The sequence below is a fragment of the Neltuma alba genome, unplaced genomic scaffold (assembly GCF_004799145.2).
Source record: "Neltuma alba isolate B1F8T4 unplaced genomic scaffold, ASM479914v2 tig00011820_pilon, whole genome shotgun sequence".
Lineage (NCBI taxonomy): Eukaryota > Viridiplantae > Streptophyta > Magnoliopsida > Fabales > Fabaceae > Neltuma > Neltuma alba.
In genome coordinates this window covers 162,368-177,252 of record NW_021636434.1, presented here as the reverse complement: position 1 = coordinate 177,252, position 14,885 = coordinate 162,368, and the positions used below count along the sequence as shown (strand labels likewise).

Here is a 14,885-nt window from a genome sequence, read left to right as displayed (position 1 = left end):
TGACTAGAACTATTATTGTTAAAAGAGCTACTTTGGAAAAAAATTTATAAATATGAGAGACAAAATATTTTGGGATCTTATATTTAGGTCTAAAACAAAAGTCAAACAGAATCTTATATTAAAAATCGGAGGTAACAGTATAGAACAAAGTGGATTGCAGCATGGCTCACAAAATTAGTGTTGTGATTCTAATTTGGCTAGGTAAACCCTGATTCAAATTTTAACTAATGTTTTGGTCTATGTGATGAATTCCAATGTTGTTTATAATATGGGCGGAGGGAGTATTACTTTTGATATCTTTTATATTTTATATCAAGTATTAATAAAATATATTGACGATGGAATTAAAACTTATGAATTCCGAGCACCATTTAAACTTGGGGAGATAAGGAATAAAGATAACAATGATAGATTATGAATGGCAGTAGAACCAGATGCCTTATAAATAATATAATTTTATTTCTTTAGTTGTGTATCTCCCATTTAATCACACCACCACTTGCTCTTCATCTTTCAAAACTTGTTCTTACGGAATATATTCCTTTATCTTTTTTCCCTCCATATTCTTCTAAATTCCCTACACACACGCACAATTAATATACAAAAATATATTCCATTGATATATATATATATATATATATTTTGTGTGTGTGTGACGCATGCTTGAACTTGTCAAATTTGAGAATAATTACTTTCTCGAACATGTACGTTTTCATGAGGCTAGAAATCCATTATACACAAGATCAAGGTGTTTATCCCATCAATTAATTAATTAATATAAAAAAAATACAGCATGCACTTGAACTTTTTTTTTCCTTGTACATCCCATCAATTTAAAATGAATAGGACATTGCAAGTTTTCAAAAATATAGTTGATTGATACTGTTCTAATTATAAGACCTCGTTTTTAAATTATAAATGAGGTTTTATAATTAGGACCGAAAGTAGTACTCCCTTCGTCCCATTTTATAAGCAACAACTGCTATCTCCCTCTTCTCCCTAAATATAAGCAACATTTACAAGTTGTCTTAAATTTTTGCAGCAAATTTCATATTTTACCCCTATTAATTACTTATTCATACTCAATCTATTTATTATCTCATTTTTCAAAATATCATCTTTCCAGCACACATTCTTTGTCTTACATAATTCTTTTTATTATAATAATTTTCTTATTATCTCTTTTATATTTTCTCCCCCAGTAAATAAGGACATTTTAGTGAAAGAACTTCTAATTTTTACACATTTATTGTCTTTAACAAATTTTAACTAACATTTTGATATATGTGATGAACTCCAATATTGTTTATAATATGGGACGGAGGGAGTATTACTTTCCATAACTTTTATAATTTATATCAAGTGATAATAAAATATATTGACGATGGAATTAAAACATATGAATTCCGAGCACCATTTAAACTTGGGAGATAAGGAATAAAGAGAACAATAATAGGTTATGAATGGCAGTAAAACCAGATACCTTATAAATAATATAATTTTATTTCTTTAGTTGCATATCTCCCATTTAGTCACACCACCACTTGCTCTTCATCTCTCAAAACTTTTTCTTTCGGAATATATTCCTTTATCTCTTTTCCCTCCATATTCTTCTAAATAAATTCCCTACACACGCACAATTAATATATAAAAATATATTCCATTGATATACATTTGAGAAGAATCACTTTCTCGAACATGTACGTTTTCATGAGGCTAGAAGTCCATTATACACAAGATCAAGGTGTTTATCCCATTAATTAATTAATTAATATAAAAGAAATACAGCATGCACTTGAACTTTTTTTTTCCTTGTACATCCTTCAGTAATCAGAATTCATCATTAACTAAATTTATTATTTTTTCAGATTCAAATAAGTGAAAAATCTCACTTAACTGTTCTCCCGTGAACATATATGGGGGAGAGACGAAGAAATCACAAAATAAAACAAAAGAGTAAATTATACGATTTTTTTTACAAATTTTGTTGACATCAGTATATTTGTCCTTGATTCTTAAAATCTACATATTAAAAATAGAAAAGATGTCTATGTAATTTTATTAAAATTTAATAGAGGTGTCTTGCAAAAAAATAAAAAAACTAAGCGTGGTGTAATTTACTATTCATTTTCAATGACATCTTGACTTGAAAATAGATAAAATCCATAGAATTTAGTTTTGTTTTTTTTAATGTAAAAATTTTGTAAATTAGATCCGTTTAGTTCACTTCGATTTCAAGGACTTGCGCATATATGAGGAGTGCGATATGGAATTGTGAGCCTATATTTTACGCATAGAAAAACTGCAATAATGGGGAATATGTTTGGTTCATCATCACCGCCGCGGTCACGGCCAACGCCACCGCCGCCCCCGCCGCCTCCACCGCTGCCACCCGAACAATTACCACCACCACCAGCTTTTATATGAAATTGAAGGTAGGGCTTGGAAACAAGGCCTTGTCATCAAAGGAGTCTCCATCAAACCTAATCCCAATGACTACAGAATTTCTCTGGATTGATGTAAATCACGCACTTTGACAGGTCATCTGGTACTGCTCTAGAGTATAATAAAACTGATCGTAGAGTTTTATGTACCAGTTTCAGCTTACATGTATGTGTGTGTGTGTGTCGAGATGCTTATGGAATAGTACAGAACAAAGTGGATTGCAGCATGGCTCACAAAATTAGTGTTGTGATTCTAATTTGGCCAGATAAACCCTGATTCAATACAGTACACCTGTGCAGAGATTTTATGAAACTCAAATTTCAGCAGATCTCACAAAATTTTTCTTTTGGAGCGGAAGTATGTTCATTCAGGCGTACTAGTAATTACTAATTTTACAGAAAAGCTGGAGGGTTTGTAAATACGAAAGAAACAAGAAGAAGAAAAGAAAGAATAGAACAAAGTCACGTAACTTGTAAATAATTAGAAAATTTTCGCCCATGCGATGCACAGACCAGAGCATTTGATTAGATATTAAATTCTAATAAATTACATTATTTTAGATAGCTGAAAGTCTTTTTTTTTTATAGTAATATTATTATTTTTTATTTATTCAAATGAGATTTAAATTAGAGGTGTGGAATTTAGGGTGAACATGTGAAAACTCAAAATTCAAAATTAATTAATTATTTTTCTATTTAAGTCTCCAATTGACATACTATTTAATAATGATGCTTTCCATTTAATTCAATATATTCAAATTTCAATTAAAATATTATTCAAATTTAAAATTAATCATTAATTTCTTCATTTGAGCCTCTAATTGAAATCTCATTTAATAATGATGCTATCCATTTAATTCAATATGCCCAAATCTCAATCAAAATATTATTTAAATCTAATTAATTAAATATATTTAGATCTTATAATGTCATACCCGACTCATTTTAAAATGAATCGGGTATTGCAAGTTTTCAAGAATATAGTTGATTGATACTGTTCTAATTATAAAATCTCGTTTGTAAACTACAATTGATGTTTTATAATTAGGACTGAAAGTAATATTACTTTCTATATCTTTTATATTTTATATCAAGTGATAATAAAATATACTCGCGATGGAATTAAAACTTTTGAATTGAGAGCACCTTTTAAACTTGGGAGATAAGGAATAAAGAAAACAATGATAGGTTATGAATGGCAGCAGAACCAGATGCCTTATAAATAATAATCGTATAATTCTATTTCTTTAGTTGTGTACCTCCCATTTAATCACATCACCACTTGCTCTTCATCTTGCAAAACTTTTTCTTATGGAATATATTCCCTTATCTTTTTTCCCTCCATATTCTTCTAAATAAATTCCCTACACACACACAATTAATGTATAAAAATATACTACCTCTGGTCCTAATTATAAGAGCTAGTTGACTAATTTGAAGAGATTAAGGAAAGAAGTTAAGTTAGTTATTTGTCATAAATAGGTGTTATCTTTCTTAAAATATCCTTACTAATCAAGTGTATTAGCTAAAACCAAGGTTGTCAAACTCGCGAGTTTAAACAAATTCGTGAGAATGATATAAACTCGGATCGTAAACTCAAATCGTAAGAATTTACTTTTATTAATAAACTAGTATTAAAAGTATATAATCAAATAATTAATATATAAAAAATGAGAATAGTTTCATTTAAATATATTTTAAATTTAAAAATTTCTATAAAATTCATATATAAAGTCACTAAATATAATCAAATTCAAAAATTTAGTACGAGTTTAAGAACGAGTTAACATGATTTTGTAATTTTAAAACGTAAAAACAACAAACTCGATAAGTGAACTCATAAGTTTAATCAAATTTACAGTTATCACGAGTTTAAAAATGAATCGATACAATTTTGTTGGCTGAAAACGTAAAAATATTAAACTCAGAAAGTCAACTAGCGAGTTTGATAATAGTGGCTAAAACTACCATTATTATAAGGACTATTTTCGAAAAAATACATAAATATTAAAGACAAGGTAGAATTGGGTCTTATATTTAGGATCAAAATAAAAGTCAAACGAGATCCTATATTAAGGACCAAAGGTAGTATTCCATTAATATATATATATATATATGTATGTATGTATGATGCATGCTTGAACAATATGTATGTATGTATGTATGATGCATGCTTGAACTTAATCAAATTTAAGAATAATCACTTTCTCGAACATGTACGTTTTTACTGGGCTAGAAATCTATTATACACAAGATCAAGGTGTTTGTTAATTAATTAATTAATATATAAAAATACAGCATGCACTTTAACTTTTTTTCCTTGCCCATCCTTCAGGAATCAGAATTCATCACTAGCTAAATTTAGTATTTTTTTTAGATTCAAATGAGTGAAAAATCTCACTTAACTATTCTCCCGTGCACAGATATGGAGGAGAGACAAAGAAATCACAAAATAAAACAATAGAGTGAATTATACAATTTTTTTACAAATTTTGCTGACATTAGTATATTCGTCCTTGATTCTTAAAATCTACATATTAAAAATAGAAAAGATGCCTATGTAATTTCATTGAAATTTAATAGAGGTGTCTTGCAAAAAAAATTTAAGTGTGATGTAATTTACTATTCATTTTCAACAAAGACATCTAGAATTTAAAATAGATAAAATCCATAGAATTTGATTTTTTTTAAATGTAAAAAATTTGATAAATGAGATCCGTTTAGTTCACTTCGATTTGAAGGACCTGTGCATATATAACGAGCGCGTTGTGGAATAGTGAGCCTATAGTGTACGCATAGAAATAATGGGGAATAAAAACTTCATCCCAGCTCCACCGCAGCCACCACCTCCACCAGCTGTGGCCGGTCAGAGAAGAGAAGCTCCTCCACCACCTACAGCTGCAGTGGCCAGTCAAAGAAGAGAAGCTCCTCCACCACCATCGCCACAAGCGGCCACTCAAGTAAGAGAGAGAAAACCCTCAGAAATAGAGAACAAGAGGGAAAAAGAAGCTGAAAAGAACACGAAAGATGGGAAACAAGGTCATCATCAAAACTTAAAGCCACCTGAAGCTGGGAGTCTCCCAAAAAACCTTCAAGACATACTGAAGGAAGCTGACTTTCCCATCGACAAGTCTTCCACGGTCAAGCTCTACGACCAGCTTTATTCTTCTGGCCTCTTTTTATCCCACAAGACCAAGGCAAGTCCCTGCCCACCTAATCGATGACTTCAATTATAAATTCGTTGTCTCAGTTCCAGCTAGTTTCTTTAGAACTTGAATGTCTGGTTAATTTCACCCAAAAAACAACTTACTACACTGATACACACACACAAACATGATGATTTGCAGAAATTCTGGATGAACAAGAAGTCGAATTGCAACTGTTTCATGCTGTATGCAAGGGCACTTTCAATCACTTGGGGAGAAGATCATCGCTATTGGAAATGGATACAACTCCAAGAATCAAGGTACACACAATACACAAACAAGCATATTTCTCTCTCCCACAGGCACAGTTTAAAACAGGGTCAAAGTACAAATTTATTCTGGAAGTTTTCAATCAGACACGTTAGGCAACTAAAAGTTTTTTTGAATGCAAATTTGTCCTGAAAATTTAAAATAGCAACAATATTGTCTTCCACCATTAAATTTTAACAGTCAATGTCATTATTTTAATCGTCAACGTTAATTTTTTAACGGTAGAGTGTAACATTGCTGACAAATGTTTCAAGGGAAAAAACACCCTAACCTTTTAAAATATATGCACCAACTATATAATATAAATAAACCCTGATTTAGTTGGCAAAAGAAAAAAGGCCCTGATTTAAGTAATGAGAGCAATGAGGTGTGGTGTTGCAGTGGGACAATGATAGAGGCAGCTGAATTGAAAAGAGTGTGTTGGCTAGAAGTGCATGGGAGGTTAGACACAAGGAAGCTGACACCAGGAGTTATGTATCAAGTCTGCTTTCATGTGATGCTGAAAGACCCAGCACAGGGCTGGGAGGTTCCTGTGAATGTCAGGCTTGTGCTGCCAGGAGGGAAGAGGCAAGAACACAAGGAGAATTTGATCAGCAAGATGAGAGTGCAGTGGATGGAGATTCCAGTAGGGCAATTTGTAGCACCAACTCATGATGAAGGAGGAGAAATGGAATTCTCTCTGTATGAAATTGAAGGTGGGGCTTGGAAACAAGGCCTTGTCATCAAAGGAGTCTCCATCAAACCTAATCCCAATGACTACAGAATTTCTTCGGATTGATGCAAATCATGCACTATGACAGGTCATCTGGTACTGTTCTAGAGTAAAATAAAACTGATCGTGGAGTTTTATGTACTAGTTTCAGCTTATATATAATCTGGTACTGTTCTAGAGTATAATAAAACTGATCGTAGAGTTTTATGTACTAGTTTCAGCTATATATATATATATATATATTGAGATGCTTATGGAATACTACCTCCGATCCTAATTATAAGAGCTAGTTGACTAGTTTGAAAAGATTAAGAAAGTAAGTTGAGTTAGTTATTTGTCCTAAGTAGGTGTTGTCTTTCCTAAAATATCATTGCTAATCAAGTGTATTGACTAGAACTATCATTGTTAAAAGAGCTATTTGGAAAAAAATGTATAAATATGAGAGACAAAATAGATTGGGGTCTTATATTTAGGTCTAAAATAAAAGTCAAACAGGATCTTATATTAAGGACCGGGAGTAACAGTATAGAACAAAGTGGATTGCAGCATGGCTCACAAAATTAGTGTTGTGATTCTAATTTGGCTAGATAAACCCTGATTCAATACAGTACATCTGTGCAGAGATTCTATGAAACTCAAATTTCAGTAGATCTCATAAGTATTTTCTTTTGGAGCAGAAGTATGTTCATTCTGGCATACTAGTAACTACTAATTTTACAGAAATGCTGGAAGGTTTGTAAATATGAAAGAAACAAGAAGAAGAAAAGAAAAATGATCTATGACTTTTATTCGATTAATGGTCAGATTGTGGCAGCGTCTCTATAGGAAAAAGCAATTTGTCGGTGCTTTAAACTTCAGCTCTGAATCCATCAGGTTTATACCACATTGAAAAATCAGTCCCTTTGCTTATTAATTTCTCTGTGGCAGCTCCAATTCTCTCCAGCAGCTGAACTCATCAAGGCAAAAATAAAATGATAATCATAAAAGAAAAGGATGTCAACATGTAAGAATTGTGGCTAAATTATGATGATCCATCTCAACGAACCTTGAGTAATTCATCATTTTGCTCAACACAGAAAGTACCCGAAGTCTGAAAATTTTGTTCTATCATTTTATAATATCAATAGGCAATTGATTTTTCTTAATTCTACCCTTAGTAAGTAATACAAAATACAAAGTGAATTTTATATGTAGAATTGGAAGTATGTAATATAGTGTTTTTGTCTTTTTGATTACCAGTATCCGTCACCTCTTCCCCCAAGCTTTATCAAATTATGATACATTATGCCCTACAAAATCACGTAACTTATAAATAATTAGAAAATTTCCCCATGCGGTGCATAGACCAGGGTATTTGATTAGATTTAAAATTCTAATAAATTACATTATTTAAGATAGCTGAAGGTCATTTTTTTTATAAGAATATTATTATTTTTATTCATTTAAATGGGATTTAAATTAAAGGTGCGGAATTTAGGGTGAACATGTGAAAATTCAAAATTAATTAATTATTTTTGATTTAAGCCCCTAATTGACATACTATTTAATAATGATACTTTCTATTTAATTTAATATATTCAAATTTCAATTAAGATTTTATTCAAATTCAAATTCAAAATTAATTATTAATTATTTCTTTTGAGTCTCTAATTAAAATCTCATTTAATAATGATGCTCTCCATTTAATTCAATATATCCAAATCTCAATCAAATATTATTCAAATCTAATTAATTGAATATATTTGGATCTCATAATGTCACACCTGACTCATTTTAAAATGAATAGGACATTGCAAGTTTTTCAAAAATATAGTTGATTGATACTGTTCTAATTATAAAACCTCGTTTTTAAATTATAAATGAGGTTTATAATTAGGACCGAAAATAGTACTCCTTTCGTCTCATTTTATAAGCAACAACTTCCATCTCCATCTTCTTTCTAAATATAAGCAACATTGGCAAGTTGTCTTAAATTTTTGTAGCAAATTTCCTATTTTACCCCTATTAATTACTTATTCATACTCAATATATTTATTATCTCATTTTTCAAAATATCATCTTTCCATCACACATTCTTTGTCTTACATAATTCTTTTTATTATAATAATTTTCTTATTATCTCTCTTATATTCTCCCCCCTCATAAATAAAGACATTTTAGTGAAAGAACTTCTAATTTTTACACATTTATTGTCTTTAACAAATTTTAACTAATATTTTGGTCCATGTGATGAATTCCAATGTTGTTTATAATATGGGCAGAGGGAGTATTACTTTCGATATCTTTTATATTTTATATCAAGTGATAATAAAATATATCGACGATGGAATTAAAACTTATGAATTCCGAGCATCATTTAAACTCGGGAGATAAGGAATAAAGAGAACAATAATAGGTTATGAATGGCAGCAGAACCAGATGCCTTATAAATAATATAATTTTATTTCTTTAGTTGCATATCTCCCATTTAGTCACACCACCACTTGCTCTTCATCTCTCAAAACTTTTTCTTATGGAATATATTCCTTTATCTTTTTTCCCTCCATATTCTTCTAAATAAATTCCCTACACACGCACAATTAATATATAAAAATATATTCCATTGATGTATGTATATGTGTGTATGTGTGTGTGGTTGAACTTATCAAATTTGAGAATAATCACTTTCTCGAACATGTACGTTTTCATGAGGCTAGAAATCCATTATACACAAGATCAAGGTGTTTATCCCATTAATTAATTAATTAATATAAAAAAATACAGCATGCACTTGAACTTTTTTTTTTCCCTTGTACATCCTTCAGTAATCAGAATTCATCATTAACTAAATTTATTATTTTTCCAGATTCAAATGAGTGAAAAATCTCACTTAACTGTTCTTCGGTGAACATATATGGGGGAGAGACGAAGAAATCACAAAATAAAACAAAAGAGTAAATTATGCAATTGTTTTTACAAATTTTGTTGACATTGGTATATTCATCCTTGATTCTTAAAATCTACATACTCCTCCGGTCCTTAATATAGGACTCGTTTAACTAATTTGATTAGATTAAGGAAGTTAGTTAATTATAAGAAAAGTGACACATTTTTCCTAAAACACCATGATCATCTTTTTTAATACCTCATCTCCCTCTTCTATTTGATTATGGTTGAGGGAGTATCTATAGGGGTAATTTAGAGAAAATTGATAAATATGAGAAATGAGTCTTATATTTAGGACCAAAACCAACTCAAGAATTGGGTCCTATATTAAGGACCGGAGGAGTATTAAAAATAGAAAAGATGTCTATGTAATTTTATTAAAATTTAATAGAGGTGTCTTGCAACAAAAAAAAACTAAGCATGGTGTAATTCACTATTCATTTTCAATGACATCTTGACTTGAAAATAGATAAAATCCATAGAATTTAGTTTTGTTTTTTTTAATGTAAAAATTTTATGAATTAGATCCTTTTTGTTCACTTCAATTTCAAGGACTCGTGCATATATAAAGAGTGCGATGTGGGATTGTGAGCCTATAATGTGTGCGTAGAAACACTGAAATAATGGGGCTGTTTAATTCTACACCATCACCGCCATCGTCGCCTCCACCTTCACCTCCGCCTCCGCCTCCGCCTCCGCCTCTGCCTCTGCCGCTGCCGCTGCCGCTGCCCTGCCCCCACCCGAACAATTACCACCACCACCAGCTTTTATATGAAATTGAAGGTGGGGCTTGGAAACAAGGCCTTGTCATCAAAGGAGTCTCCATCAAACCTAATCCCAATGACTACAGAATTTCTCTGGATTGATGCAAATCACACACTTTGATAGGTCATCTGGTACTGCTCTAGAGTATAATAAAACTGATCGTAGAGTTTTATGTACCAGTTTCAGCTTATATGTGTGTGTGTGTGTGTTGAGATGCTTATGGAATAGTACAGAACAAAGTGGATTGCAGCATGGCTCACAAAATTAGTGTTGTGATTCTAATTTGGCCAGATAAACCCTGATTCAATACAGTACACCTGTGCAGAGATTTTATGAAACTCAAATTTCAGCAGATCTCACAAAATTTTTCTTTTGGAGCGGAAGTATGTTCATTCAGGCGTACTAGTAATTACTAATTTTACAGAAAAGCTGGAGGGTTTGTAAATACGAAAGAAACAAGAAGAAGAAAAGAAAGAATAGAACAAAGTCACGTAACTTGTAAATAATTAGAAAATTTTCGCCCATGCGATGCACAGACCAGAGCATTTGATTAGATATTAAATTCTAATAAATTACATTATTTTAGATAGCTGAAAGTCTTTTTTTTTATAGTAATATTATTATTTTTTATTTATTCAAATGAGATTTAAATTAGAGGTGTGGAATTTAGGGTGAACATGTGAAAATTCAAAATTCAAAATTAATTAATTATTTTTCTATTTAAGCCTCCAATTGACATACTATTTAATAATGATGCTTTCCATTTAATTCAATATATTCAAATTTCAATTAAAATATTATTCAAATTCAAAATTAATTATTAATTATTTCTTTTGAGTCTCCAATTAAAATCTCATTTAATAATGATGCTATCCATTTAATTCAATATGCCCAAATCTCAATCAAAATATTATTTAAATCTAATTAATTAAATATATTTGGATCTCATAATGTCATACCTGACTCATTTTAAAATGAATCGGGTATTGCAAGTTTTCAAGAATATGGTTGATTGATACTGTTCTATATCTTTTATATTTAGGACTGAAAGTAATATTACTTTCTATATCTTTTATATTTTATATCAAGTGATAATAAAATATACTCGCGATGGAATTAAAACTTTTGAATTCAGAGCACCTTTTAAACTTGGGAGATAAGGAATAAAGAAAACAATGATAGGTTATGAATGGCAGCAGAACCAGATGCCTTATAAATAATAATCGTATAATTCTATTTCTTTAGTTGTGTACCTCCCATTTAATCACATCACCACTTGCTCTTCATCTTGCAAAACTTTTTCTTATGGAATATATTCCCTTATCTTTTTTCCCTCCATATTCTTCTAAATACATTCCCTACACACACACACAATTAATATATAAAAATATATTACCTCTGGTCCTAATTATAAGAGCTAGTTGACCAATTTGAAGAGATTAAGGAAAGAAGTTAAGTTAGTTATTTGTCATAAATAGGTGTTATCTTTCTTAAAATATCCTTACTAATCAAGTGTATTAGCTAAAACCAAGGTTGTCAAACTCGCGAGTTTAAACAAACTCGTGAGAATGATATAAACTCGAATCGTAAACTCGAATAGTAAGAATTTACTTTTATTAATAAACTAGTATTAAAAGTATATAATCAAATAATTAATATATAAAAAATGAGCACAGTTTCATTTAAATATATTTTAAATTTAAATAATTGAAATTATATCCATCAATGTTTATAATTTATCACATTCAACCAAAAAATTTCTATAAAATTCATATATAAAGTCACTAAATATAATCAAATTCAAAAATTTAGTACGAGTTTAAGAACGAGTTAACATGATTTTGTAAGTTTAAAACGTAAAAACGATAAACTCGATAAGTGAACTCATAAGTTTAATCAAATTTACAGTTATCACGAGTTTAAGAGTGAATCGATACAATTTTATTGGCTGAAAACGTAAAAATATTAAACTCAGAAAGTCAACTAGCGAGTTTGATAATAGTGGCTAAAACTGCCATTATTATAAGGACTATTTTCGAAAAAATACATAAATATTAAAGACAAGGTGGAATTGGGTCTTATATTTAGGACCAAAATAAAAGTCAAATGAGATTCTATATTAAGGACTAAAGATAGTATTCCATTAATATATATGTATGTATGTATGTATGTATGATGCATGCTTGAACTTAATCAAATTTGAGAATAATCACTTTCTCGAACATGTACGTTTTCACGAGGCTAGAAATCCATTATACACAAGATCAATGTGTTTATCCTGTTAATTAATTAATTAATATATAAAAATACAGCATGCACTTTAACTTTTTTTCCTTGTCCATCCTTCAGGAATCAGAATTCATCACTAGCTAAATTTAGTATTCTTTTTAGATTCAAATGAGTGAAAAATCTCACTTAACTGTTCTCCCGTGCACAGATATGGAGGAGAGACAAAGAAATCACAAAATAAAACAATAGAGTGAATTGTACAATTTTTTTACAAATTTTGTTGACATTAGTATATTCGTCCTTGATTCTTAAAATCTACATATTAAAAATAGAAAAGATGTCTATGTAATTTTATTGAAATTTAATAGAGGTGTCTTGTAAAAAAATTTAAGTGTGATGTAATTTACTATTCATTTTCAACAAAGACATCTAGAATTTAAAATAGATAAAATCCATAGAATTTGATTTTTTTTTTAAATGTAAAAAATTTGATAAATGAGATCCGTTTAGTTCACTTCGATTTGAAGGACCTGTGCATATATAAGTATAATGAGCGCGTTGTGGAATTGTGAGCCTACAGTGTACGCATAGAAATAATGGGGAATGAAAACTCCACCCCAGCCCCACCGCAGCCACGACCCCTACCACCATCATCTTTGCCACCACCTCCACCAGCAGTGGCCGGTCAGAGAAGAGAAGCTCCTCCACCACCTCCAGCTGCAGTGGCCAGTCAAAGAAGAGAAGCTACTCCACCACCACCGCCACAAGCGGCCACTCAAGTAAGAGAGAGAAAACCCTCAGAAATAGAGAACAAGAGGGAAAAAGAAGCTGAAAAGAACACGAAAGATGGGAAACAAGGTCATCATCAAAACTTAAAGCCACCTGAAGCTGGGAGTCTCCCAAAAAACCTTCAAGACATACTGAAGGAAGCTGACTTTCCCATCGACAAGTCTTCCACGGTCAAGCTCTACGACCAGCTTTATTCTTCTGGCCTCTTTTTATCCCACAAGACCAAGGCAAGTCCCTGCCCACCTAATCGATGACTTCAATTATAAATTCGTTGTCTCAGTTCCAGCTAGTTTCTTTAGAACTTGAATGTCTGGTTAATTTCACCCAAAAAACAACTTACTACACTGATACACACACACAAACATGATGATTTGCAGAAATTCTGGATGAACAAGAAGTCGAATTGCAACTGTTTCATGCTGTATGCAAGGGCACTTTCAATCACTTGGGGAGAAGATCATCGCTATTGGAAATGGTTACAAATCCAAGAATCAAGGTACACACAATACACAAACAAGCATATTTCTCTCTCCCACAGACAGTTTAAAACAGGGTCAAAGTACAAATTTATTCTGGAAGTTTTCAATCAGACACGTTAGGCAACTAAGTTTTTTTAATGCAAATTTGTCCTGAAAATTTAAAATAGCAACAATATTGTCTTCCACCATTAAATTTTAACAGTCAATGTCATTATTTTAATCGTCAACGTTAATTTTTTAACGGTAGAGTGTAACATTGCTGACAAATGTTTCAAGGGAAAAAAACACCCTAACCTTTTAAAATATATGCACCAACTATATAATATAAATAAACCCTGATTTAGTTGGCAAAAGAAAAAAGGCCCTGATTTAAGTAATGAGAGCAATGAGGTGTGGTGTTGCAGTGGGACAATGATAGAGGCAGCTGAATTGAAAAGAGTGTGTTGGCTAGAAGTGCATGGGAGGTTAGACACAAGGAAGCTGACACCAGGAGTTATGTATCAAGTCTGCTTTCATGTGATGCTGAAAGACCCAGCACAGGGCTGGGAGGTTCCTGTGAATGTCAGGCTTGTGCTGCCAGGAGGGAAGAGGCAAGAACACAAGGAGAATTTGATCAGCAAGATGAGAGTGCAGTGGATGGAGATTCCAGTAGGGCAATTTGTAGCACCAACTCATGATGAAGGAGGAGAAATGGAATTCTCTCTGTATGAAATTGAAGGTGGGGCTTGGAAACAAGGCCTTGTCATCAAAGGAGTCTCCATCAAACCTAATCCCAATGACTACAGAATTTCTTCGGATTGATGCAAATCATGCACTATGACAGGTCATCTGGTAATGTTCTAGAGTAAAATAAAAACTGATCGTGGAGTTTTATGTACTAGTTTCAGCTTATATATAATCTGGTACTGTTCTAGAGTATAATAAAACTGATCGTAGAGTTTTATGTACTAGTTTCAGCTTATATATATATATATATATATAGAGAGAGAGAGAGAGAGAGATGCTTATGGACTAGTATGGAACAAAGCAGATTGCAGCATGGCTCACAAAATTAGTGTTGTGATTC

The 14,885-nt window shown here is 31.4% G+C and overlaps 2 protein-coding genes across 3 annotated transcripts; both read left to right on the top strand.

Moving 5' to 3' along the window:
* Positions 1-5,248: 5,248 nt before the first annotated feature.
* LOC114718185 (protein PHLOEM PROTEIN 2-LIKE A1) lies at positions 5,249-6,846 on the top strand. Its single transcript, XM_028903437.1, has 3 exons — positions 5,249-5,641; positions 5,792-5,910; positions 6,302-6,846. Exons 1-3 carry the CDS (start codon positions 5,249-5,251, stop codon positions 6,696-6,698), a joined length of 909 nt encoding a protein of 302 aa, XP_028759270.1. The 3' UTR covers positions 6,699-6,846.
* A 6,267-nt stretch (positions 6,847-13,113) lies between these two features.
* Positions 13,114-14,769, top strand: LOC114718195 (uncharacterized protein PHLOEM PROTEIN 2-LIKE A4). 2 transcript variants are annotated; one of them, XM_028903449.1, is made up of 4 exons: positions 13,114-13,235; positions 13,410-13,567; positions 13,718-13,836; positions 14,224-14,769. In XM_028903449.1, the coding sequence occupies exons 1-4, from the start codon at positions 13,148-13,150 to the stop codon at positions 14,618-14,620; spliced, it is 762 nt and encodes a 253-aa protein (XP_028759282.1). In that variant the 5' UTR covers positions 13,114-13,147; the 3' UTR covers positions 14,621-14,769. The 2 variants fall into 2 exon arrangements, with proteins under 2 accessions (XP_028759282.1, XP_028759281.1); XM_028903448.1 differs by having other exon boundaries at positions 13,114-13,567.
* The last annotated feature ends 116 nt before the right edge of the window (positions 14,770-14,885 follow it).